General features: G+C 42.5%; 1 protein-coding gene across 1 annotated transcript in view; it reads left to right on the plus strand.

The window, feature by feature from the left end:
* CNTNAP2 (contactin associated protein 2) overlaps window positions 1-26,522 on the plus strand; it is a 1,980,972-nt gene that overhangs the window by 1,814,929 nt on the left and 139,521 nt on the right. The window contains exons 21-22 of the mRNA XM_057504985.1: window positions 15,024-15,260; window positions 23,955-24,088. Of these exons, the coding sequence (XP_057360968.1) occupies window positions 15,024-15,260; window positions 23,955-24,088 (371 nt within the window). The remainder of the gene's footprint in view (window positions 1-15,023; window positions 15,261-23,954; window positions 24,089-26,522) is intronic.

A 26,522-nucleotide genomic window follows, 5' to 3' on the forward strand; every position in this document is an offset into this window, starting at 1 on the left:
CTTTCTCCACAGCCTCGCCAACATTTGTTGTTGTTTGTCTTTTGGATGGTAGCCATCCTTACTGGTGTGAGGTGATACCTCATTGTGGTTTTAATTTGCATTTCTCTGATAATTAGCGATGTGGAGCATCTTTTCATGTGTCTGTTGGCCATCTGTATTTCTTTTTTGGAGAACTGTCTGTTCAGTTCCTCTGCCCATTTTTTAATTGGATTATTTGTTTTTTGTTTGTTGAGGTGGGTGAGCTCTTTATATATTTTGGACGTCAAGCCTTTATTGGATCTGACATTTACAAATATATTCTCCCATACTGTAGGGTACTTTTTGTTCTATTGATGGTGTCTTTTCCTGTACAGAAGCTTTTCAGCTTAATATAGTCCCACTTGTTCATTTTTGCTGTTGTTTTCCTTGCCCGGGGAGATATGTTCAAGAAGAGGTCACTCATGTTTATGTCTAAGAGATATTTGCCTACGTTTTTTTTCTAAGAGTTTTATGATTTCATGACTTACATTCAAGTCTTTGATCCATTTTGAATTTACTTTTGTGTATGGGGTTAGACAATGGTCCAGTTTCATTCTCCTACATGTAGCTGTCCAGTTTTGCCAGCACCATCTGTTGAAGAGACTGTCATTTCGCCATTGTATGTCCATGGCTCCTTTATCAAATATTAATTGACCATATATGTTTGGGTTAATGTCTGGAGTCTCTAATCTGTTCCACTGGTCTGTGGCTCTGTTCTTGTGCCAGTACCAAATTGTCTTGATTACTATGGCTTTGTAGTAGAGCTTGAAGTTGGGGAGTGAGATCCCCCCTACTTTATTCTTCTTTCTCAGGATTGCTTTGGCTATTCGGGGTCTTTGGTGTTTCCATATGAATTTTTGAACTATTTGTTCCAGTTTGTTGAAGAATGTTGCTGGTAATTTGATAGGGATTGCGTCATATCTGTATATTGCTTTGGGCAGGATGGCCATTTTGACTATGTTAATTCTTCCTAGCCATGAGCATGGGATGAGTTTCCATTTGTTAATGTCCCCTTTAATTTCTCTTAAGAGTGACTTGTAGTTTTTAGGGTATAGATCTTCCACTTCTTTGGTAAGGTTTATTCCTAGGTATTTTATTCTTTTTGATGCAATTGTGAATGGAGTTGTTTTCCTGATTTCTCTTTCTATTGGTTCATTGTTAGTGTATAGAAAAGTCACAGATTTCTGTATGTTAATTTTGTATCCTGCAACTTTGCTGTATTCCGATATCAGGTCTAGTAGTTTTGGGTAGGAGTCTTTAGGGTTTTTTATGTACAATATCATGTCATCTGCAAATAGTGACAGTTTAACTTCTTCTTTACCAATCTGGATTCCTTGTATTTCTTTGTTTTGTCTGATTGCCGTGGCTAGGACCTCCAGTACTATGTTAAATAACAGTGGGGAGAGTGGGCATCCCTGTCTTGTTCCCGATCTCAGAGCTCAGAGGAAATGCTTTCAGCTTCTCACTGTTCAGTATAATGTTGGCTGTGGGTTTATCATATATGCCCTTTATTATGTTGAGGTACTTGCCCTCTATACCCATTTTGCTGAGAGTTTTTATCATGAATGGATGTTGTATTTTGTCAAATGCTTTTTCAGCATCTATGGAGATGATCATGTGGTTTTTGTCTTTCTTTTTGTTGATGTGGTGGATGATGTTGATGGACTTTCGAATGTTGTACCATCCTTGCATCCCTGGGATGAATCCCACTTGGTCATGGTGTATGATCCTTTTGATATATTTTTGAATTCGGTTTGCTAATATTTTATTGAGTATTTTTGTATCTACATTCATCAGGGATATTGGTCTGTAATTTTCTTTTTTGGTGGGGTCTTTGCCTGGTTTTGGTATTAGGGTGATGTTGGCTTCATAGAATGAGTTTGGGAGTATTCCCTCCTCTTCTATTTTTTGGAAAACTTTAAGGAGAATGGGTATTATGTCTTCTCTGTGTGTCTGATAAAATTCCGAGGTAAATTCGTCTGGCCCGGGGGTTTTGCTCTTGGGTAATTTTTTGATTACCGTTTCAATTTCTTTGCTCGTAGTTGGTTTGTTTAACTTTTGTGTTTCTTCCTTGGTCAGTCTTGGAAGGTTGTATTTTTCTAGGAAGTTGTCCATTTCTTCTAGGTGTTCCAGCTTGTTGGCATATAGGTTTTCATAGTAGTCTTTAATAATTCTTTGTATTTCTGTGGAGTCTGTCGTGATTTTTCCATTCTCATTTCTGATTCTGTTGATTTGTGTTGATTCTCTTTTTCTCTTAATAAGTTTGGCTAGAGGCTTATCTATTTTGTTTATTTTCTCAAAGAACCAGCTCTTGGTTTCATTGATTTTTGCTATTGTTTTATTCTTCTCAATTTTGTTTATTTCTTCTCTGATCTTTATTATGTCCCTCCTTCTGCTGACTTTAGGCCTCATTTGTTCTTCTTTTTCCAGTTTCGATAATTGGGATGTTAGACTATTTATTTGGGATTGTTCTTCCTTCTTCAAGTGTGCCTGGATTGTTATATACTTTCCTCTTAAGACTGCTTTCCCTGCGTCCCACAGAAGTGTGGCTTTGTGTTGTTTTTGTCATTTGTTTCCATATATTCCTTGATCTCTATTTTAATTTGTTTGTTGATCCATTGATTATTTAGGAGCTTGTTGTTAAGCCTCCATGTGTTTGTGAGCCTTTTTGTTTTCTTTGTAGAATTTATTTCTAGTTTTATACCTTTGTGGTCTGAAAAGTTGGTTGGTAGAATTTCAATATTTTGGAATTTACTGAGGTTCTTTTTGTGAGTTAGTATGTGGCCTATTCTGGAGAATGTTCCATGTGCACTTGAGAAGAATGTATATCCTATTGCTTTTGGATGTAGAGTTCTATAGATGTCTATTAGGTCCATCTGTTCTACTGTGTTGTTCAATACCTACATGTCCTTACTTATTTTCTGCCCAGTGGATCTATCCTTTGGGGTGAGTGGCGTGTTGAAGTCTCCTAAAATGAATGCATTGCAGTCTCTTTTCCCCTTTAGTTCTGTTAGTATTTGTTTCACATATGCTGGGGCTCCTGTGTTGGGTGCATATATATTTAGAATGGTTATATCCTCTTGTTGGACTGAGCCCTTTATCATTATATAATGTCCTTCTTTATCTCTTGTTACTTTCTTTGTTTTGAAGTCTATTTTGTCTGATATTAGTACTGCAGCCCCTGCTTTCTTCTCTCTGTTGTTTGCCTGAAATGTTTTTCCATCCCTTGACTTTTAGTCTGTGCATGTCTTTGGGTTTGAGGTGAGTTTGTTGTAAGCAGCATATAGATGGGTCTTGCTTTTTTATCCATTCTATTACTCTGTGTCTTTTAATTGGTGCATTCAGTCCATTTACATTTAGGGTGACTATTGAAAGATATGTACTTATTGCCATTGCAGGCTTTAGATTCATGGTTACCAAAGGTTCAAGGTTAGCCTCTTTAGTATCTTACTGCCTAACTTAGCTCGCTTATTGAGCTGTTATATACACTGGAGATTCTTTTCTTCTCTCCCTTCTTATTCCTCCTCCTCCATTCTTTATATGTTGGTTGTTTTATTCTGTGCTCTTTCGTGTTTCCTTTAACTGCTTTTAGTGGGTAGTTGATTTTATTTTTTTGCCTTTAGTTAGTATTTGGTTGGTCTGCTTTCTTTGCTGTGATTTTATTTTCTCTGGTGACATCTGTTTAGTTTTCGGAGTGCTCCCGTCTAGAACAGTCCCTCTAAAATACCCTGTAGAGGTGGTTTGTGGGAGGCAAATTCCCTCAACTTTTGCTTGTCTGGGAACTGTTTAATCCCTCCATCATATTTAAATGATAATCGTGCTGGATACAGTATCCTTGGTTCAAGGCCCTTCTGTTTCATTGCATTACATATATCATGCCATTCTCTTCTGGCCTGTAAGGTTTCTGTTGAGAAGTCTGATGATAGCCTGATGGGTTTTCCTTTGTAGGTGACCTTTTTCTCTCTAGCTGCCTTTAAAACTCTTTCCTTGTCCTTGATCTTTGCCATTTTAATTATTATGTGTCTTGGTGTTGTCCTCCTTGGGTCCTTTCTGTTAGGAGTTCTGTGTATTTCCGTGGTCTGTTTGATTATTTCCTCCCCCAGTTTGGGGAAGTTTTCAGCAATTATTTCTTCAAAGACACTTTCTATCCCTTTTTCTCTCTCTCCTTCTTCTGGTACCCCTATAATACGGATATTGTTCCTTTTGGATTGGTCACACAGTTCTCTTAATATTGTTTCATTCCTGGAGATCCTTTTATCTCTCTCTATGTCAGCTTCTATGCGTTCCTGTTCTCTGGTTTCAATTCCATCAATGGCCTCTTGCATCCTATCCATTCTGCTTATAAACCCTTCCAGAGTTTGTTTCATTTCTGCGATCTCCTTTCTGGCATCTGTGATCTCCCTCCGAACTTCATCCCATATCTCTTGCGTATTTCTCTGCATCTCTGTCAGCATGTTTATGATTCTTATTTTGAATTCTTTGTCAGGAAGACTGGTTAGGTCTGTCTCCTTCTCTGGTGTTGTCTCTGTGATCTTTGTCTGCCTGTAGCTTTGCCTTTTCATGGTAATAGGAATAGTCTGCAGAGCTGGGACGAGTGACGGCTGGAAGGACTTCCCTTCTTGTTGGTTTGTGGCCCTCCTCTCCTGGGAGAACAGCGGCCTCTAGTGGCTTGTGCTGCGCAGCTGCGCGCAGACAGGGCTTCTGCTTCCTGCCCGGCTGCTATGGAGTTAATCTCCGCTGTTGCTGTGGGCGTGGCCTGGCTCGGGCAGCTGCTCCAAAGTGGTGGAGTCGCGTTGGAGGGGGAGCGGCCTGGAGGCTATTTATCTCCGTGAGGGGCCTCTGTGCTTCCTGCTGCCCAGGGGGTTAGAGTGCCCAGAGTTCCCCCGATTCCCTGCTGCTGGACTAAGTGTCCCAGCACACTTCCATCGGTTTTGGGGTCCCTGTCCCTTTAAGACTTCCAAAAAGCACTCGCAAAAATAATTAATTAATTAGTTAATTAATTAAAAACAAAAAAAAGCCGCTCGCTTTTCTTTGTCCATGGGCACCAGCCTCAGGGACCCACTCACAGGTCTTGCTGTCCTTCTTCCCTAGTTTCTAGGACCCCGTGCATGCACTGTATCTGCGCTCTGGCCCAGATGGCTGGGGCTGGGTGCTCGGCAGTCCTGGGCTCCGTCTCCCTCCCGCTCTGCCTGCTCTTCTCCCGCAGGGAGCTGGGGGGAGGGGCGCTCGGCTCCCGCGGGGCCGGGGCTTGTATCTTACCCCCTTCGCGAGGCGCTGGGTTCTCTCAGGTGTGGATGTGGTCTGGATGTTGTCCTGTGTCCTCTGGTCTCTATTCTAGGAAGAGCTGTCTTTGTTATATTTTCATAAATATATGTGGTTTGGGGAGGAGATTTCCGCTGCTCTACTCATGCTGCCATCTTGGCTCCTTCCGCCTCAAAATTTTTAATTTAATTTTTGCACCATTTTGTACCATTTCTTCCAATTGCCAAGCACAAAACTTCCTTTTTTTTAACTTTATGACTGAATTCTTTAAACCAGTTTGTCTTCAGAGGCTTCCTTTTTTCCATAGAGTTGGCCAGGCTCACATAGTTGGTTCTCTGATGCTCAGGAGACATCCCGTTAAGCTAGAGCTGGTTTTGCATGCAACAAAGCTTCCCACCCTCCTCCAGTCGGTCAGCTCCAATTAGAATGAAGTCAGGGATGGGTGGGCAGCATGCATTTGCAATTGCCATCCATGCTCACCATTATTTCAGGGATATATTTCCAGACATTTCTTTATACTTGGGACTATTAAAAAATGAGAAACTAGAAAGGAATAATTTTTTCATGCCTTCCTCAAATTATGGTACAAAAGAAATGGCAACGAGAAAGGAAGCCTTATAATTTAAAGATGACATATGCAGCTGTTGAGGTATGTTTCTAGAAAAGAATGTTAAAGCAGAAAAGGCAAACAATTAAGCTAGGAACAAGGACAATCTCACCTCCTGAGCCAGAGTCCTCTGCATTACACATAAGATCGAGCCTTAAAATACCAGAATGTGCCCTCAGACTGAACAATTGGCCGGGTATGGAAAGGAGCATAGCATCTTTTGAAGAATACTTAACTTTACCAAGTTTAAGGCCTTCCCCAGTCAGCCTCTCTGCTCCCACCAGGAGCTTATTTTACAGTTCCCTTGTGAAAGGAGTGATCCTGAGCAAACCCTTAGGCTAACTGGGTCTCAGCAGGTCACTAAGCAATGAATGCTTTCCAGCAAACCATACTGAGGTGTTCCAGAAACTGTGAAGTGTGTGTGTGTGTATGTGTATATTTTCAGAAAGTATCTATGTAAATATGCATGCATATATTTTTCCCCAGGAAATAGGTGTATGTGTACACACACACATTCATTCTCTGGAAAACCATTTTGAGGTTGATTTGGAGAGAGAGAAGCACACTATAGACCCATATAGAAGGCCTTTTCAAGTATTTTTAATTTATGTCATAGAAGAATCCATTTTTTTCGCACAACAATGAGTATATCTATCCTTTTCCCACAGATGTGGTACCAAGAGAGGCATGCTTGAAGAATCTGCAATAGAGGAAATGTTTCTAATAGAAGGAACAATACTAAAGTAAAATTGTAGTTGTCATTTTTGTAATTGAAACTGTCTTCTCACTCGAAAATATTATTTTCATTGAAGTAGGAGGAGAAGAGGTTCTGGCATATGCCCCACAATGTTGCTTTCCCCAGACAAATTACAAGCATCCACATGAAGACTTCAAAAGGGTCCTCACCATGGTGGGGGCACAAAGGATCTTATCTGTTAAGGCCTTTGTAATAATGCAGCAAAGGAGGATCCTAGATTCATTCTTTTTCTTCTCCTTCCTTCCTCCTCTTCTCATTTTCAATTTTCTCCTTTTCTCTTTTTTCCACCAAAAGGCAAAGCATAATATCTTTTTGATGACAGCTTCATTTTCAGGAACTCTGGATAATTTATCATCCTGAACTTACTTTTTTCCAAAATGTACTGGTAGCCAATTATTTCTTGGTTTATTTGAGGTGAATCTCTGCTTTTTACACCATATTTTATCTTCTTTGCAGAAACTACCCTCAAAAAAGTTATAAAGAGTGATACAAATACATTCTATTATTTCTATGGGAAATAGAAATAATAGAATGGTGGGAACTGTAACTAAAAAAAAAAATGTGAAGATGTCCAGACTGACGCATGGTACCATTGATTCATTCATTCATTCAACAAGTGCGTATTAAATGCCTACTCTGTGCCAGGAACTGTGCTGGACTCTGGAGACACAAAGTCAAATAAAATACAGTGTTTGCCTGCAAGAAACGCTTGTTCTTCAATATCTGTGTATGCAAACTACCTACTTGTAGATGAGTGTGAGAAACACTTAGGAGTTAATGTATTTTGTATTTATTTCAGAGAAGAATCACTGTTTAAGTCTAGTTCTGCAAAAACAAGTGATAACTAGTCCAAAATGAAGCTGGGGGTCCCTGGCATACCAGAAAGGCAGGCTGGTGCTGGGATGTGCAGACTCGGAGGGAAGATGGTCCTTGGCCTGCTGGGGGAGCCTTTGGCCTGTCCACTTCTTGGACTCCGTATGGAATCATAAATAGTTTTAAGTAAGCAGGTACTGTGTAACCCACCTTCTCAGTGTCCAAAAACCCCATGAGGCCTCAGATAACTTTACTGGGATTAACCAGTAAAATTGTAGTTGTCAGTTTTGTAATTGAAGCTGTCTTCTCACTCAACATGAAATAGAGCACCATTATCTTCCAGTATTTCACACAATCATGCCCCACTCAAGAGGGCAACTCCAGGTGAGTTCCTGTAAGTTGCTCTGTGTTATGTCAACCATCAAAATCATCCACATGATTCCACCTCCCATTTGATGAGTGAGACGCCAGCTTTTGATAGTCAACCCACATTAAAGCTGCCTATACAGTGTGGCATGTTCTCTAAAGATGGCAGAGGGTTTGAGGGTGGTTTGTGCTGATCAAAGGACCACTCAGGGCTGGGTTAGAACATTTCTACAAATCACAAGGTTTAATTAACATGCCAGATAAAGTACCACATAGACGAATGGGTGAGTTAAGAAGGAATAATAAGCAAGGTTATAATCTGTAGTTCCATTTACCTTCCTTGATCAAGGAAAATAACTCATTTCAAGAGGCAGCCCTGCTTTTATTATAACAATCAGCCAATGGAAATGGCTTTGGATTTCAGTTAATATATGCAAATGTCTGAAATCCTACAGTCATTCAGGACTTTAAATGTGGCTTTCTTTAATCAAAATAGAAATTGCTCTAATATTAACAAAGTTTATCATAAGTAATAGAACAGTGGTGGGTTTTCTGGTTGTTCTTTTCTATTAAGGTCTTAGCTTGTAGAGAAAATAGAATTTCAGTACCGTAAAGAATAAATTATGATTTTATGTTTGCAAGTAATAAACAACCAGTGGTTACATGGTAACTAGTTTCCTTTTTAAATTTCCAAAGAGGAAACTGGTAAACAAATCACTTTGTGGCTTTCTATGAAAACAACTGTAACTTGCACAAGCACGGCTGGGGAGCGCAAAGGGCATGGGCTTTGAAGTCCGGAAAATCTGTATGTGACTCTCCCTCTCTGATTCAGAGGGTGACCTTGAGCAAACTATTCTCATAAGCCTCAGTTAGCTCATCTGTAAAACGGGGATGATAATATATCTATTCCAGAAGTGTTGCTGTTGAGTAATTTAAGTAAATAAGGTAATACAAGAAAATTGCCTATGATGACTGACACATAGCAGGAAATCAATAAAAGCTCACTTCCTTATGACATGTAAATGCATATCTGGCTCCAGTTCAGGAGTTTACTCACTGAATCAACAAACTTTCTACAAATGCCTCTTTTTACTAGATTCCAGGGCTACAACAGTGAATTAAAAACAGCACTTGTCCTCAAGAACCCTTATGGCCAAGAATTCTATTTAGCTAGTCAGATCAGCTGGGCAAAGAAAATATGGAATGTTCAGTGTTAAGTATTGAGCTAAAATGTAGGAACTTGCTTTGTATCAACAGAATGGGCAAAAATACCCTCCTATCTGGGAAAGAAACAAAAACCAAGTAATTACATAATTCTACAAATAAATAATTAAACAAATAATTTAATTCCCAAAAGCCACTGCTTCATGGCAAACTATGAAGCTAGCAGAGCAGAAGTAAAATGAGAATGAGGCATTTGGAGACAACTTTATCTGTTAAAGCTGTTCAAGCAATTGACCAATCTGTCAAAATACGTTCCAGTTTACTAAGCCAATAAAAGGAAGAAAAAGGAGTAAAAATTAAGAACATCTGTTCAACTGTAAGTCATTTAATTCTTTTGGCTGTATTATTCTAAACGCATCTCATAACACTATCATTAATAAAATGCTATTTTAATTAACGATAAAATCTAAGTTCATGGGATGGCATTTCTCAAGAAGCCCACAAAGGGAATGAAAATGAAAAATGTCAACTAAGAAAGGTCAGTGTGGACCAACTAGTTGAATATGTATTCTGTTACTTAAAAAAAAATTCAAGTTCAGTTCAGCTCAATTCAACAAATATTTATTGTGTTTTGGCTGGGGTCAGGGCTGAGGTTACAAAACAAAGGTCTTACCCTCAAAAGCTCACAATCTAGTGAGCTGCTAGGTGCGTAAACAAGGCTCTCACCTCCCGACCTTCTCTTCCTCAGGGGCTTCCCCTTCCCTGCCCTTCCCAGTGTGGAGGAGGTGGTGGTGGGCCCACTGTGTCGCCTCTTATTTGCAAAAGCTTTCTACATGGAAATATATATATGCACACATATATATAGCCTCCAAATGGTTTTCCCAGAACTATTTGTGTGTGCATATGTTTTTGAGTTTTTTCCAGAAATGGGACAATAGTGTTGTATTAGTGTAATAATGTTGCCCTGATGACATCAGCTTGCTCTCCAATGGTTCAGGAATTGGTCTTTATATATGTATATATATATATATATCACACAGAGGAATGTGGCGAAATGTTACAAATTAGGGAATCTGGATGTGTAGGCTATGGGAGTTCTTTGTACTGATCTTGCAACTCTTCCGTAAATTTGAAAATATTTCAAAGTATATTGTTCTTCTAAACTTTCTAAAAATAAGTGACTAAAGAACCTTCATAGCCTCCATCCTGCCTTCCTTTCCGGCAGCATCTCCTGGCATGGATCACCCCACATTTAGTATAATGTTGTACCCAAACCCCCAGAGCAGCAGTCCTGAACCCTGCCAGCCCACTAGAGGAATATGAGAAAAAGGTGACATTTGCCAACAGGCAGGCCTTTCCCCAGACCAGTTGTGAGAGTTCACCTCAGACATATATATTTTTTTAAAGCACAGCCAAGTTTGAGAAGCTTTGACATAATTTGCTGAACACCACTCTTCCATGCCTTTGCTCATGCTGTTTGCCTGCTCGGTGTGCCCCAGCCTGCCTCGTCCACGTTGCAGATTTATCAGCACCCAACTCAGAGCCACCTTCTTAGGAAAGAAATCCAAACATTGCCACACCCCACCCACAGAAAGAGCCCATCTGTCTCTTCCCCTGCTATTTCTTTCTACGCCTTCTGTTATTCTGGGTCGCACACCACATCCTGATGATGTTTGTTCTCCCTGCTGACAACACGTGGGCTCCTGCAGAGAAGTGCCTTCATCGCGTTTGCCCTGTCATCAGCCTGGGCCTTCCCTATGCTAAGATTCCAAGGAATGTTTACTAAATTAAAAACAAACAAGGTTACACTTTCTGGACTAAAGTTGTAACAAATTGCACAGAGGGTTCTGAAGGAGGCCCTCTCAACACTGCATGTGGCAATGAGGGACGGAGATGGCACTTGCCCCTGTGGGAAGATGACTGAGGAACAGAATGGAAGGGCAGGTGAGAGAAGGAGGGGAAGGAGACCAAGTGCGAGAAGCAAGGAAGCCTGTGTGGCCAGACCTTAGGGGTGTATGCAGACAGGGGGTGCGGCTGAGAAAGGGCAGGTCCGCGTGATGAGGGTGACGTAGGTCAGCCCGGGAGGTGCAGTGGCATCTAGCACAGAGCCTAGCTGCACTGAGCATCTCACTGTATCTGTTTTGAGTAAATATGAGTGAGTTAATTTTTATCATTTTCCCTTCAACTTTGCCACGTGGAGTCATAAAATCTCATTAAAACTACTTGCCCTCTCCCCAGAAAAAGTCATACCCACTTACTTTTGCCTGAAACTTCATAAGATTTACAGGTTCTCTGAAATGTATCCAGTGACACCCTCCCCTCTCCTCATGATATCCCAAGTCTTAAGAGAAGGGATGCAATTTAAGTTTAGGAGCAACACTGCTCATACTAGTATATAAGGAAGGTCACTCTAAAAGATCGAAAATAAGAGATCCATCAGCAGACACCCTTTAGGGAGTGTCTGCAGTTGTCACAGTGAGACCTGAGTGCCTGAATAAAGGCGTGACAGAGGACAAATTCAAGGGACAGTTATGAGGCCATGGAGACAGGGATCAGGTTGACCCCTGGCTGTCTGCCTCTGCGTAGCCAGATGGATAGGCTGTCACTCATCAAAGCAGAGCATCCAGGGAGAGGAATGGATCTGCACACAATCACGAATTCGGCTCTGTATGTCTTGAGTTTGATTTTTCCAAGGCAGAACCAGGCGGAACCTCCCTGTAGGCTGCTGGTGGGGGACGATGGAGATGAGGCTTTCAAGGAGCGGGGTTCAGGAAAGACCGTCTGGCTGAACGTAAAGCCTCAGTGTACCAACATTTTCAGCAGAAGCCAAGGAAGAAGAGCCAGGGAAGAGGACTGGCGAGAAGCATCAAAAAAGGCAAAAGGAGAACCAGAGAGTTTCAGAGGCACCCAGTGTCAAGTCAGCCAAACGAGGACAGAAATTGTGTTTCAGCTTGGTGATTAGGAAGTTCCTGGTGATCTTGGTGAGCGCAACTTAATCTCATGAATGGAAACAGATAAAACCCCTGAGGACATAAGAATGCAGACTAGAGGGCTCCTGGAATTTTCCCTCTGAAGGGAAGCCTAACTGGATCCCTGAACAGCATTCTCACCTTGACCAGTTCCTCCTTATAAAATCCTCTTCCCTTGGCTTCACTGGCCCCACGTGGCCTGGGGGCTGCTCTTCACCACCCTGCAATGAAGGAGACTTCATGAATACTTTAGAGAATATGTGAAAAAGACTGCTTGCTAGCCAGAGGAAAATTAAGTTCAAGGGAGGGTTTCTTTGAGATGGGAACGATTTAAAGCCCGCAGCAATTAAATGACTTGCCCGACCAGGGACATAGAGCTAATTGTTGGCAGAGGCAGGACTAAACCCACACCTTTGACTCCTGCCCGCCACGTGGACCACATGATGTGCCTCAGAGGACATGTGCTTTGGTGGGGGCCTCGTCTCGCTTGCTTTCCCTGAAACGTTCTGATCTGTTGACTGCCGTATATGCCAGTAATGCTTGTTAACACAATTTCAGAAGCATGCCCCCTGGAAATTCTAGATGCAAACTCTCTTCCTGTTTAAGACTCGAGTAAAGTTGTTCAGTGCTACTGGCTCCTACACTCCAAGCAAGAAGGCCCCCTGGCTCCTAGTCAGTCAACATAGTCCATCTAGCTTATTGATGTGTGTAAGGTGATCTACTTGACACTTGTGTCCCTTGGGCAGCACATGCCATTCAGGCTGAACCTGAGAGATTTTTCTTTGACATTTTTTCCTTTGTGCGAATTCAGACACTTGAAGCTTATTACATAGAAACTGACCTGGAAGTACCCTGGCCTTTAGAAAGAAATGGTGAGAAAGTTACAATGCGCAAGTATTCACTTGGGAAACAGAACCAATAGAGGTGAATGTTAACCCATCCTGGCTCCAACGTTTTGAGTCCAAAATGATTAGAGTAAGTTGAAGGAAACATCAAACAAACAATAAAAAATTCAGGAGGGAAATTCAGAGATGTGTGCTTTGGGGAGAGAGGGCAGAGCTTGCCAGTGTAAGACTGGGAGAGAAGCTGGTGTATTTCAGGAAAGCGGGACCTTGGGAACACAGCAGGAAGCACGTTTAACCAGGGCTGGCCTTGCAGATCACCCTGGAAGGAACCAGCCCCGTGCAGAATTGGGATGCAAGCAGATGAGGGTGTCCAGGTTCTCCGGGAGCAGAGCTGGGTAACATTCACTTACCTTTATTACAAGATAATTCATTACAAAGCAGCTGATGACAGTGACCATTCTGGGCAATGGGTTTCAGCCATGAAAGGTTTAGTGACCAGGAGGCCTGTGCCTCCTCTAGTGCAGTGGCTGCTCCTCAGCAGTTCCTTTGGGATCACAGAGTAGCTGTGCAGAGCTTTCAGGATCCGGGTAGCTGGGAAGAGTCAGAAGAGAGCTTTGGAGGGCAGCAAGGGGTTTCTAGCAGAAGGGAAAAAGGAAGCATTCTGAATCAATACTTTTTGGTCATTTAGTGAGGAAAAATGTTATTTAAGGCTTGTTAAATAAGTGTTAGTTTAATTATTCATTCAGAAAGGATGGAAGTATTACTTCCCTAAATGATATTACACTACCCTGGTTTGGCATTTCCTTAAAACTATCCAAAACAGTGAATTGACATCTGTAAATCTGCCACTGCAAAACTTAGATGGTTCACTGCGCTCCCGGCCCTGCTTTAACAGTTGGTTTATGACCTGGTTCCAGACCCAACACTTTCAAGCATGGTATATTCCTTCCTCCAAAACTGACATGAATCCATAAAGCTTTTTAACAGCAACTCTAAAATACACCACGAGTATTCTCTGTGGCATATTTTTTTGGTTTGTTTATCTAAAATCCTTAGTTTTTCCAAATTTCCTTTCATGATCTGCCTTGGAATGATCATCTGATCATCGCCTCTTTAGCTGAGAAATGCGTCACGTCTCCCCCTGACGGGGCTGCTAAGCTACCTGCTCCGCCAGGTACGCCAGCCTGTCTGCTTGCGGAAGGACATGTGCACATGGCAAATAAACAGTAACTCTGCAGACCAAACCTTGATAGGGCGCCTCAGCCTTTCCCGGTGAGTTAGGAGGCGGCGTTAGAACACGGGGGTCAGGGGGCAAACAGTGGGGGAACTTGCGGCAGGAGCTCATCTGCTAGGAAGTGATTAAAAACCAGGGAGCACAGATTAGGCCACAGGAAAACACAGGTGCATGGCTTGGGACCTTCCTTCTAATTTCTAATAATAATAACAGTAGGTACGACGTATTCTGTGCTGATTTCTTTACATTTTCTTGTGCAATTCTGTTTTCTCCCTTTCACACATAAAATACTGAGGCCTAGAGAAGTTGGTTGAGTAACTCCCCATAAGGCCACACAGCTAATCAATGGCGGCGCCAAATCTGAGCCCCCTTCTCTCTCCCTTCACGTGTTCGGATTGAACACCATCTGCGAAGCCTCCAGGCCCGAGCCGGGCTCAGTCAAGGGCGTTCCTGCGTGAACACCCCGAACATCTCCAGGCTCAGCGAGGAAGCCCCTGAGCCCCGTCAACCGGTTGGTCAAGTCTTAACGCCGCTTGTATCGTCAGGATTCCTCTTCAGCCTTAATTAGTTATTTGGTCTGAGTATGCAACATGAAATTTTTCTGGTATGATTTAATTTTCACCATTTTGTTTAAATTTTTATTTAATTGTACCACCTTTTTTACTTAATTTTTACTCTTAATTTTTCCCATTTTTCATTTTTTACTTAAGTTCTACTATTTTTTTAAGTTTACAGGTCTCCTTATTCTGTCACATGCTTTTTCTTCTTCTTTTTTTTCTTTTGTCTCTTCTGATAGATTGTGTTGATAAAGTAAGGTCCAGCTGTGTAGAAGTGCGCCCAGCCGATCGCCCTTCTGGAGCCAGGGTCTGCCCTCCGCGAACTGCCTTAGAGGCCACCGCAGAATTAACAGCCTGCCACGTTTAATCTGCTGGCGCTAGCAGCATCAGACTTCTCCTCCTTTCTCAAGTTTCTCTTCCCTTTCCAATAGATGTCGGTGCATTTTTTGAAGAGGGGATGTGGCTGCGCTATAACTTCCAGGCGTCAGGAGTCGGTGCCAGAGAATCGGGCGGTAGGTCCGAGAAGTCCCCGGAGCAGCAGTCCGCGCCCCCGGACCTGGCCCGTGAGGAGGTTCACTTTAGCTTCAGCACCACCAAGGCGCCCTGCATCCTCCTCTACATCAGCTCTTTCACCACCGACTTCCTGGCAGTGCTCATCAAACCCACCGGTAAGGACAGGGATCCCCAGCCTTTCTCCATTTACTCTCGGGTGAACAGAATGTTCTAGCAAGATTCTTACTAGATTGTTCTTGGCTTGTCCTTTATTCCCCAGGATGTTGAGCGAGTCGTCTAACCTTCTTTAATGTCATTTCCAGTGTGAGAGCCAAGAAAGCAACTTTGCGCATTGAGTGCCTTATAGACTGTTACAGAGGTCACATTGCTCAGTTCTCTACAAGGCTCACATTGCATAAATACAAGATGGCTTCTTGTGTGTAATGATTTTTCATTCCTGTCAAATACATATATTCACTTCTGTACTAAACAGAGACGAGCTTTGAAGAGGTAAATTAATTTAATATAAATCAGTGGATTATCCTGATTTATAATAATGTATCGGTAGGTTCCTAAAGAATGTATGAATTTTCAGTAGAAACAGAAAACTGGAGATATTTTCATTCCTAAATACTCTCAGAATTTTACATCCATAAAATATCTCCCTGGCATAAGGGTTGCCTAAAGCAGGAGCATATTTACACTTGTAATATCTGGGACCATCTTGATCTCCAGAGGCACATTGAGATTGAGCCAGAGAAGGCCAGTGAGGCCAAAACAGGCAACCTGGTAAGAGTATCCACTGGGCTTGGACCTCGGAGAGAAGTCTAGGCAGTCCTGAAATGTAGAAACATGCCAGACATCAAGAGGTCTATTTCCTCTCTGAAAATGTGAGTTCTAAGACACTTAAAGTTTTAAGAAGATCATTTTTTACGACTAAAAATAGTTTCGATGTATCAAGGAGCAAGTCTTTCTCCTTCATTTCCTGGAGGAATCACATGGGCTGAAAATGTGGAGGTTACCTTGCCCATTGCCTACATTTTCTTGTTTTTCAATGCTTATTCAGTGCTGTAGCATCTTCAGGATCAAGTTTTTCTTCTATGGGAGCCAAAAATTATTATCATTAACCCAACTCAGCTTGAGTTTTAAAACAGTAAATTCTGAAACTTCTTCTCTGGGCAATGCACTATTGCTTAAAAAGATGGGTGGGGGAGTGGTGTTTGGGAGACAGGTGTTCTCTTGGATTTTCCCTTTCAGAAATTACTCCCAAAGAAATAAGCCAGAACACAAAGACACAACATGAAGATGTTCGTCACAGTGTTATTTATGAAGACAAGAATTAGGAAGGACCTAGAAGTTCAACTTCAGTAAAATGTATGAAATGAAGGAGTCACCATTTTATGGGATATTGTGTATTCATTGAGAATATTGATGGAGAGTTATGGGGGAAAAATTTTATGTAAAATACTGTTAAACCAAAAAAAAAAAGCAAGATTGAGCCTTCACTGTACAATATCAGCTTAGCCCTGTAAAAAATATGGATAGAAAAAAAGAGCAATAATGTGAGCACAAAGTTTCTATTTGAATTGTTGACTTGTTCCTCGTAATACCCTCCTATACATGCCAAATTCTCCCAGTGATCAAGTGTCACTGTTCTAATCAGAAAAAATAATTAATAAATCAGTAAGTGAGGAAACAGAAGAAAAACATTTATAGCCTCTGCTTACCAGGAGTTCACGAGTTAAGTTTATTTCTCTTGGATCAGGATAAATAGACATTTAATCCATCGATGTTCTCCACCCATATGTCCCAGCGTCTCAGGGTGCAGAGAGGGTGGTTCTAAACATTTAGCTTGTCAAGAATTTAATGAACATGCTCCGGTAGATGCTGTATTATCTACTCCTCAAGTCTCTGCCACGTTAAAATTTAGCCCTCAACTAGATGCAATAACTCACATTCTCACAGCCCACATTCATGCCCATGAGCATTCGTGCTTGTGTTTGTGGGCATTTGCCATGTGCAAGGGTTTTGATCCATCAATTCTGTATTAATAGCTATGAGTTAAGGATGCCTGAAGCTATACTAAGTTTTTCATATGCATTAATTCCTATGAGCCCCACAATTCTGTGATGTAGACACCATTCTTACCCCCTTTCTACAGATGGCAGAACTGGAGGTACAGAAAGGTTAAGTGACTTTGCACACTCAGCCAGTGATGGTAAAACCAGATTTTCCAAACCCAGGTGTCTGCTTCCAGGCCCAGAGTTCTCCACCCCTCTCTCTGGACTGCAGAATTCTCTAGAACACTCTCAGTGCATTTGGAAAGTGTAACTGGTTGCTTGCTTTCTCATTATTGCAAGGCCATCTTCAAACTCCTGATGAAAACTTGGTCTTTTCACACTTTAAATCCTGCACCTTTTATTACTTGAGATTTAAAGTTGGAAAAATTTGAGGAATTCATTCAGGAAAAAAATCAATAAGGACTTTGCCAAAATATCAGGAACAAGCAAACAAACTAGCAAGTCTTAACTCTAAATGCCCTGGCACCCCAAACATAACATACTGAAAGCTGTCTTGTCATCATGTTTCCCAGAACCAGCCCCTCCTCAGGACCCTCTTGTTCCGACAGTGCTGCCCCCTCAGACACCTGAATTCACAAGCCTGGTGTCGGTCACAAATGCTCCGTCCCGCTCCCTCTTACATGTGAATGTACTAGCCTTCACTTGGGGAGATGGAGGCCGTTATGTTTGGGAGGCCGCCAGCCAGGAGCTCCCGGCGCCCCGGCCTTCTGCAGGTCTTCTGAGGTCTGAGAGGACCCATGGCCTGGGGGCCCCATTACCCCTCAGGGGCCTCAGCACGTCCGCCGGGAAGCACCCTGCGTCCAGTCACTGCACCTTGCTCCACCCCACGACAGCCAGAGGAAGTCTCCTTTCTTCACAGTCCCCCTGAGAATGCGATCGGCAGAGCCCTCCTCCGCATAATGGGAGAATTCCAGAATCCTGCACCCTTCCAGTCAAGACCAAGGGCTCAGAGTGCAGAAACAGAATGTCTGGGTCAGGATCCTTCCGTGTTTTGGGTGATCTGGGGCAATCAGTTAGCTGCTCCTTGCCTCAATTTTCTCATCTGTAAAATTGCGACTCCCTCACAGGAGGGTTGTGAAAGTCAAATGAGTTAATAAGCATAAATTGCCCTACAGTGTGCATACAGTCTGCAGGCCACATCTGCGGACCCTGTGTGAGTGTTAATGGTTATCATCCAGAGTCCACTGATTAAACCCTCATTCTGCCACATATTTGGTACCACGTGGCCCTCCCCTTGCTTTTCGAGGGGCTTTTTTGGCCACGTGCTTCGCGGGCTTCTGTGTTGCTACACACCATGTTCCCTTATCTGCAAATGCTCCATCTTCCTCTTTAGTCTGAAACCTGCCTTTCATTCTAGAGCCAAGTCTCACCTCCTTTCAATGACTTCTCCCTACTTTAAACTCCTGCTACCCTCTTTTTCTATGTCATTTGTTTGGCACTTAGTGCACCGTGTTGTTATCCGTATTTGTTATAAATATGCCCTGTCTCCCCAGCGAGATGTAAAGCCCTCGGTGCTACGCCGCCTGCCTACAATGGGTGCACCGAGAGTGTTTGCTGATGATAATAGTGATGACCAGAGAGAATAAATCTGTTGAGCACATTATTTGCTGCAGCCAATAAAAGAGCAGTCCCTCAGAACTGCTTTAATTCACTTGGGAGATGAGCATGAGATGCAGGAAGTGAAGTATTCCCCCATTTTAATAATACTTTATTTTAATGGAAAATATTAATATTCTTCCTACCATCATTTAGTGGTTCTCTTATGCTATTATTTGAAAGGAACAGATATATCATTTAAATTTTATTGCTCAAGAATCTTGCCATTATTGCTTATAGGTATCCACTATATATCCACTATATATAAATTTAAAGTTCCAACTCGTTTTTACTTTCTGAAAGCAAATCATTTAGGTTGCCATTAAGTGAGGCAGTTATGGAAATTTTAAATCATATTTACACAGTCCAAGAAAGCCAGAAAAAAGAAAAAAGAAAACAACATAATACTGATTTTAATGGGCTGGGGAACATAAAAGGACCGATGACAAAGAGACAGTTTTTGAGGGAGGAGAATGTCCGGTTTTTTGCATAATTACTGATTCCTCTGACCTCTAGCCCTCAAGGTCAGAGCCCTGTCTTCCTTCTCTTTGTACCTCCAGGTGCAGGCACAGGCCCGGCCCACACTAAGGGTGGGGGATGGATGTCTGTATTAGAAGTCAATTTTACCCTTATAGCCAGCCAGCCAACCCACAATTTCAGACCTCGAAAATTTGGGTTCAACAGGACTTTGTGCAGGCACTAAATAAATGTGTTCTGAAGAAATGAATATGTAAATGATGAATGAATTTAGCTATATATTTAAGAAAACTAACTTTTGATTATACAAGGTCAAAGCACAAGAAGTAGAGAATAAAAATTCAAGACAATCAACTCGTTTTTTCTGCATGTTGCCAAACAACTGCCTGATCATCCCCTCTACTCCTAAACAATAGATGATTTTTCTGCTATTAAGGTAAAGGGAAAAAATACGGTAAAACACTGAGGGGTAGGGAGAAAAACAGCTTAGGAACCAGGCACAGCATATTCTAAGGTCCTGAGGAATGAAGGAGAATTGCATTTTCTAAGGAGGAAGAGAAGACCAAGGTAGCTTCAATGTGAAGAGGAGGAGAGTAAATGGCATGATTTGAAAATAAAGTTAATAGGCACAATTCGAATCAGATAGGGCATCGTCAGCTATATAAGAATGTATGTCTTCATTCTATGAGCAAATGAAGGCTTTGAAGAGTTTTAAGTGAACCAGTGAAATAATCAATTACACATTTTGAAAAGATCTCTGCCAAAAAAGAAAATCATTGGGAAGAAAAAAAGCACAGAAACAAGGAGACCATCATTCATTCATTCAACAAATATTTATTCAACACCTACTAAACACCTACTAAATATCAGACCTTATTCTAGACATTGGTAATAAAGTCATAAAGAATATAAATAAAATATTGTTCTCATAGAGCTAACAACTGAGCAGGAGAAGACAGAAAAGAAACAAATTAAGTGCAATGTGTAGGTATTGTATAGCAAGAACTATCATGGGAGAAAAATAAGGCAGAAAAGAGAGGGCTTGGCCAAGGGAATGGAGAGGGTGACTTCTGCTATTAGTGAGGAAGTCACAGAAATAATCACTGAGAAGACAACGTTTGAACCAAGACTTAAAGGAGGTGAGGAGTCAGCCATACAGATCACTGGGGAATGAGCATCCTAAGCAGAAGAACCAGTAAGTGCAAAGGTCCTGAGGCAGGAACATGCTCGATTCTGGGAAACACCAAGGAGGCCAGGTGAGGAGTCAGCAAGGAGCTGAGTGTCAGAGACGGTAGAGAGGGGAGGGGATCAGGTGGGGCCTGATGAGCCGGGATGAAGTCTTTGATTCTTACTCTAACTGACAGAGGAAGCCTGGGGAGGGCTCTGAGCAGAGGACCGCTCCCACTGCTGCATGCAGAGGACACAGTCTGTGAGGGGCAGGGACAGTGTCGGGTGGGGGGAGAAGGGCAGGGACAAAAGCAGGAAGGTTAGTTAGTATGAGGCTAGCACAATAACCCAGGCCAAAGATGATGGCAGCTTGGTCCGGGAGTAGAAATAAAGCTGATGAAAAGTTGAAAGACTCAGTGTGTATTTTGAACACAGAGCCCAGATGCGCTGGCAGATCGTGTGAGTTACAGAGGGAAAGAGGGGAAAGAGGGCAGTTGGGGCCTTTGGCAGGAATCACCTGAAGGATGATACGGCCATTGACTGAAATGTGGAAAATTGCAGTGGGATACTTTTGGGGGGAGAATGAGTTTGGTTTTGCATATGTCACACTGGGGTGCCAATAAGACACCTCCTTCCACGGGATTAGTAGTGAGGGAGAGCAGAGAAAGAGGGGCCTCGCCTGGGAGCGAAATGAGGTCCGGAGCGATCTTTGTGAAGCAGGACAGGCCGGGATTCCCACGAGACCTTCTAGGTGCTGTGGAGGCCTGTGGTCACGGAGAGTGCAGACACACTCAGGAGAGGAAAGTCAGCAAGGCCTGGTGGAGAGGCTGTGAGCAAAGGAATCCAGGGTTAAACACTAAGTGAGGAGAAACTCAAATAGTGAAGGTTTGTCCAGTTTGTTCAGAAAGCAGGAATAGGAAATACAGTTAATGCTGATTAGTCTAATGAATTCAATTCCAGGAACCTAGCGCAGTAGTTAAATGGCATGTGTAATACTAGACTCCGTGAATAAGGAAAGGCAACATTTAGAAACAATTTGCATTATTTGTATATGTATCTGCAAGGGCAGGAGAAATATCTGGAGGGAGATACTGCCAGATACTTCAGGTATTATCTCTAGGTGGTGGGATTTCCAGCAACTTTTATTTTATTTTACTTTTCTCTTTACTTTCTAAGTTTTAATTATTGTGTTTCATTTCACAACTTAAAAATCAGAACATCAGTTTTGTTCTCTACAAGGAAAATGAAGGAGGCAACAAAGAATCTATGAGGTGTGGCAAAACTGGACAGCTACATGCAAGAGAATGAAACTGGATTATTGTCTAACCCCACACACAAAAGTAAATTCAAAATGGATTAAAGACCTGAATGTAAGTCATGAAACCATAAAATTCTTAGAAGAAAACATAGGCAAAAATCTCTTAAATATAAACATGAGCAACTTTTTCCTGAACACATATCCTTGAACAAGGGAAACAAAATAAAAAATGAAAAAATGGGACTACACCATGCTAAAAAGCTTCTGTACAGCAAAGAACACCATCAGTGGAACAAAAAGGCATCCTACAGTATGGGAGAATATATTTGTAAATGACAGATCCAACAAGGGGTTAACATCCCAAAATATATAAAGAACTCATACGCCTCAACACCCAAAAAAGCAAGTAACCCTATTAAAGAATGGGTGGAGGATCTGAACAGACACTTCTCCAAAGAAGAAATTCAGATGGCCAACAGACACATGAAAAGATGCTCCCCATCGCTAATTATCAGGGAAATGCCAATTAAAACCACAATGAGATATCACCTCACACCAGTAAGGATGGCCAACATAGAAAAGAATAGGAACAACAAATGCTGGCGAGGATGTGGAGAAAGGGGAACCCTCCTACACTGCCAGTGGGAATGTAAATTAGTTCAACCATTGTGGAAAGCAGTATGGAGGTTCCTCAAAAAACTAAAAATAGAAATAACCATTTGACCCAGGAATTCCACTCCTAGGAATTTACCCTAACAATGCAGTTTCCCACTCTCAAAAAGACATGCACCCCTGTTTATCGCAGCACTATTTACAATAGCCAAGAAATGGAAGCAACCTAAGTGTCCATCAGTACATGAATGGATAAAGAAGATGTGGTACATATACACAATGGAGTATTATTCAACCGTAAGAAGAAAACAAATCCTACCATTTGCAACAACATGGATGGAGCTGGAGGGTATTATGCTCAGTGAAATAAGCCAGGTGGAGAAAGACAAGTACTAAATGATTTCACTCATCTGTGGAGCATAAGAACAAAGCAAAAACTGAAGGGACAAAACAGCAGCAGACTCACAGAACCCAAGAATGGACTAATAGTTACCAAAGGGAAAGGGACTGGGGAGGGTGGGTGGGAAGGGAGGGAGAAGGGGAATAAGGGGCATTACAATTAACACACATAATGTAGCAGGGGGCAGGGGGAAGGCAGTATAGCACAGAGAAGACAACCAGTGACTCTATACCATCCTACTATGCTGATGGACAGTGACTGTAATGGGGTATATGGTGGGGACTTGATAATGGGGGAAAGCTAGTAGGCACAATGTTGCTCATGTAATTGTATATTAATGATACCAAAATAAATAAATAAATAAATAAAAGAATCTATGAGGTGATTTACAGTTGGTCAAACTCCTGCTAGATGACTGGCTCCATTTTTAAGCTCTGAAGATGTCAAAAGCTATTAACGTAAGGATTCCAATTTGAGTAAAAAATGAGATGAAAAATCGATGTCTTTAAAAATCATCAGTAAATACAAGTTATGTTTGCTGGGCAGATTAATTAAAAGCAAGGTTTAGAATATTCATCGTTTTCAATATTGTTTGTCATTACTGGCAAGAAGCAAGCAAGAGGAAGAAGAGAATACTTTGTTGAGGCAAAGTGAACCATAACTGAGAGGCGGCGAGACTCGGCCACCCAGGAAGCCCAGCTTCTCCTTCACTGCACATTCAGATTCGGGGGGGTGGTCTCTAACCTTAGAACAAAACACATTGCTTTCTTGGCCTCACTGAAGCCACCCCAAATCCCATGTGCTTGTCTTCTGTAAATTATGTTTATTTTTAATATTGCATGCTCATGATTCTTTTATACACCAAATGTCACACATTGCTGAATGGCATGAGACCATCCCTGCATCCTGCATTTATTTTTTATTTCACCTAGTATTATGCAAGGCCTGCAGGCATCTCCACGGTCCCATATTGTAGATGTTCTCATTCTTCCTTCCCCGGCGTAATCCCAGGTTGGATCATTTATACCATTTGGTGCTTCAATTCTGAGATGATAGCCACTGACGGCTCGTTGTTGGTGGATTGTAAATGCACATGTGTCTGCTGCTCTTTCCCTTCTGAGCTAGTGAACCAGAATTTAGAATGGCAGTGGAATTAATGGCTATCAAGGGAAGGAGCAGAGTTTAATGGAAACCTAAGCATCAAGGAGTGGGGGAAGTGACCTTGTAATGAAACATAAAGGGAAGAAATTACTGAAATTCTTCTCTTTTCCTTCCATAGGAAGCTTACAGATTCGGTACAACCTGGGCGGCACCAGGGAGCCCTATAATATTGATGTAGAGCACAGGAACATGGCCAATGGACAACCCCACAATGTTAACCTCACCCGGCACGAGAAGACGGTGATCCTTAAGGTATGTGTGCGCACGCATATCCACCGTATACGACAGAGGGTCTTAATCTCCTCCGTCGCACTTGGCCATTGACTGGGTTTGGTTTGGTTTGGGGTGGTTGGGGCAGGCGGAAGAGACGCCTATTACGGTTTCTTCTACAAATTCCTGACTAGTGAAAGACAGATTGTTCTTACAGAAAGACAATGATGGAGTTTATGGTAAAGAAATTTGTCGGGGAGAAGGTGGAATAAATGTGCACTCTGTGACGTCTTCGTAGCTTTCCCACTTTTAGGCCCACACATCCATCAGTCTGCTGTTTCTATCCATCCCACAGTCTTTTTTTCTCCATGCTCTCAGATATCTGAAGCTTATCATGTTTCCTAGCAAAGGTTATTTTGGCCTATCTGACCTACTTTTTCACTACTCCAACACAATGTGCATAACTATATTTTTATTTCTCTGTGGATGCTTAGGAATCCCCAAAACACAAACCTCCCCCAGAATCTCAGACTGGGGTTGTAGGCTCTCAGCACACAAAGGGACGGTTCTATTGTGGCAGTCAAATGTTATTTCAGGTTCATTGATTGTCCCGACCCCCACCACCGACTTTTACAATGAAGACACCAGCCTGCAAGACACCATGAATAAAACATAGCATGAGGAGGTCTCCCTGGGAACTAAGCCAGAAGATCAAGGATGGGAACTGCCACCGCATTCTCTAGAAGGGCTTCAAAACAGATACCTGTCAGGAGAAGGAACAGCAGGGGGACGCTGTTTTGTCAGTAAAGTGGAGTGTCATTTGGCAGGCATTCAGCAGCCCCTAAGACCTCATTCAGATTCGGCTGGTTGCTGTGGGAAGTTCAGGTTGCAAAGAAAAGGCACAGCCTCTTTTTGAGCACTGGTGGATGTCAAATTCGTAACTTGATAGGGAGTTTACGTTTGGCCTTTAGCCGTAAATGCTGGAGGTATTTTAAGGAGACGTGTTTCCTAGGAAAATGACAAGGTGCGGTTACAGCTTGTCATGCAGTCCATCAGATGTGGTGTGAATAGGTTACTTCACAGTGACAGACAGAGGGCCTGAGCCTAGCGCAGTGCCTGGCACGTATTAGGTGCTGCAAATTATGCATTGGGTAAATCAAGACTGTCTCCAACCAAAATTCAAGGTTTATTCAAAAAAGCCAGCAATGTCAGGATTAGTACAGTTCACACCATTACAGGATTAGGATGGTTTTGCACCATTTTATCAACATTGTGTTTGTTAGCTTTTGATTAGAAACATTCTCTCATTTTAAGCCACACCATCTGTCACCTCTTTTAAAGCGATTTATCTTGCCATTTTAACATTGTGAAATAATATTTAAAGTTCAAAAGAGCTCAACGATTGGTTTTAAGGCCAGTACAATGGAGGAGATCCCCACAGCTCTAGAATCATGCAGGATTACCTCTCACTCTCACCAGGAAAAGGCCTTGCTGGCTAGGATGGAGCCCTGTGGGTTGTGGAACCATATGCAAAGATGACAAAGGGTGGCTGGGAGGAGAGAGTAAGAGGTGATGGGCTAAATGATTCCATTCCTGGGTATATTTCCCACAGTGAAAGTCTAGAGTAAGGACAGGTTTAAGTTGGTCCCCATTCTGGCACATTCCACCAACTGGGGGTTCTTTGCAACCAACAACTCTTTAAGAACAAATATCAACTTAATCAGAGCTGCTGCCCACCCCAGGGATTAGAGTTTGCCCAGAGCAAGGGCAGAGGTGTGGACTGTTTTAAGACTTCAGGGTTTGGAGGCACAGAAGGCCAGAGAACCCTAGATAGCAGAGGGCCCCGGAGCTGCAGGGAGTTCTGGGGACTGAGAGGGGGCCTTGGGGACTGCCCGGTTCTGTTGCTCAGGGTTCTTGTGGTTGCAAAGGACAGAAAACCAATTCATCCATAGGGAAAATGCCTAGGGCAGGTCGTGGACTTTAAGAAAGAGAAAGGTAACATTTGGGGAGAGAATCCAGGGTACCTGGAGGATTAAAGCAAAGACTACAACGCCACTGAGCCCCTCCCTCTCCGTGTCCCCCTCGCTCCCTTCCTCCCGCTCTCCCTGCAGCCCTCCCTCCTACCCCTCCCTTGTCTCTGCTCGTCTGCCTCTCTCCCGGAAACTGGATCAGTACCTCTCCCAGCAGGCTCCACCTTTCACAGACACTGGGATATGGGGCTTCCAGTCTTCCCAGGTTTGCTACCAGAAGAAAGGTCCTCCTTTCTTTGTTCTCATTTTAAAATCCCAGAGAAGGTCTCTGATTGGCCTGGCTTGGGTCATGTGCTCACTGTCTTGGGAGGAGGGGGACCAATGGCTGCTAATCAAATCAAATCTCCCCAGTGAGGAACTGGGGAGGCTCCTCTAACAAAATAGGAACACAGGTCCAGAAAAAGCGAACGTGATGAGTATGAAAATACAGGCTGTGCAATGCTTTG

This window comes from Manis pentadactyla, chromosome 7 (assembly GCF_030020395.1).
Source record: "Manis pentadactyla isolate mManPen7 chromosome 7, mManPen7.hap1, whole genome shotgun sequence".
Taxonomy (NCBI): Eukaryota; Metazoa; Chordata; class Mammalia; order Pholidota; family Manidae; genus Manis; species Manis pentadactyla.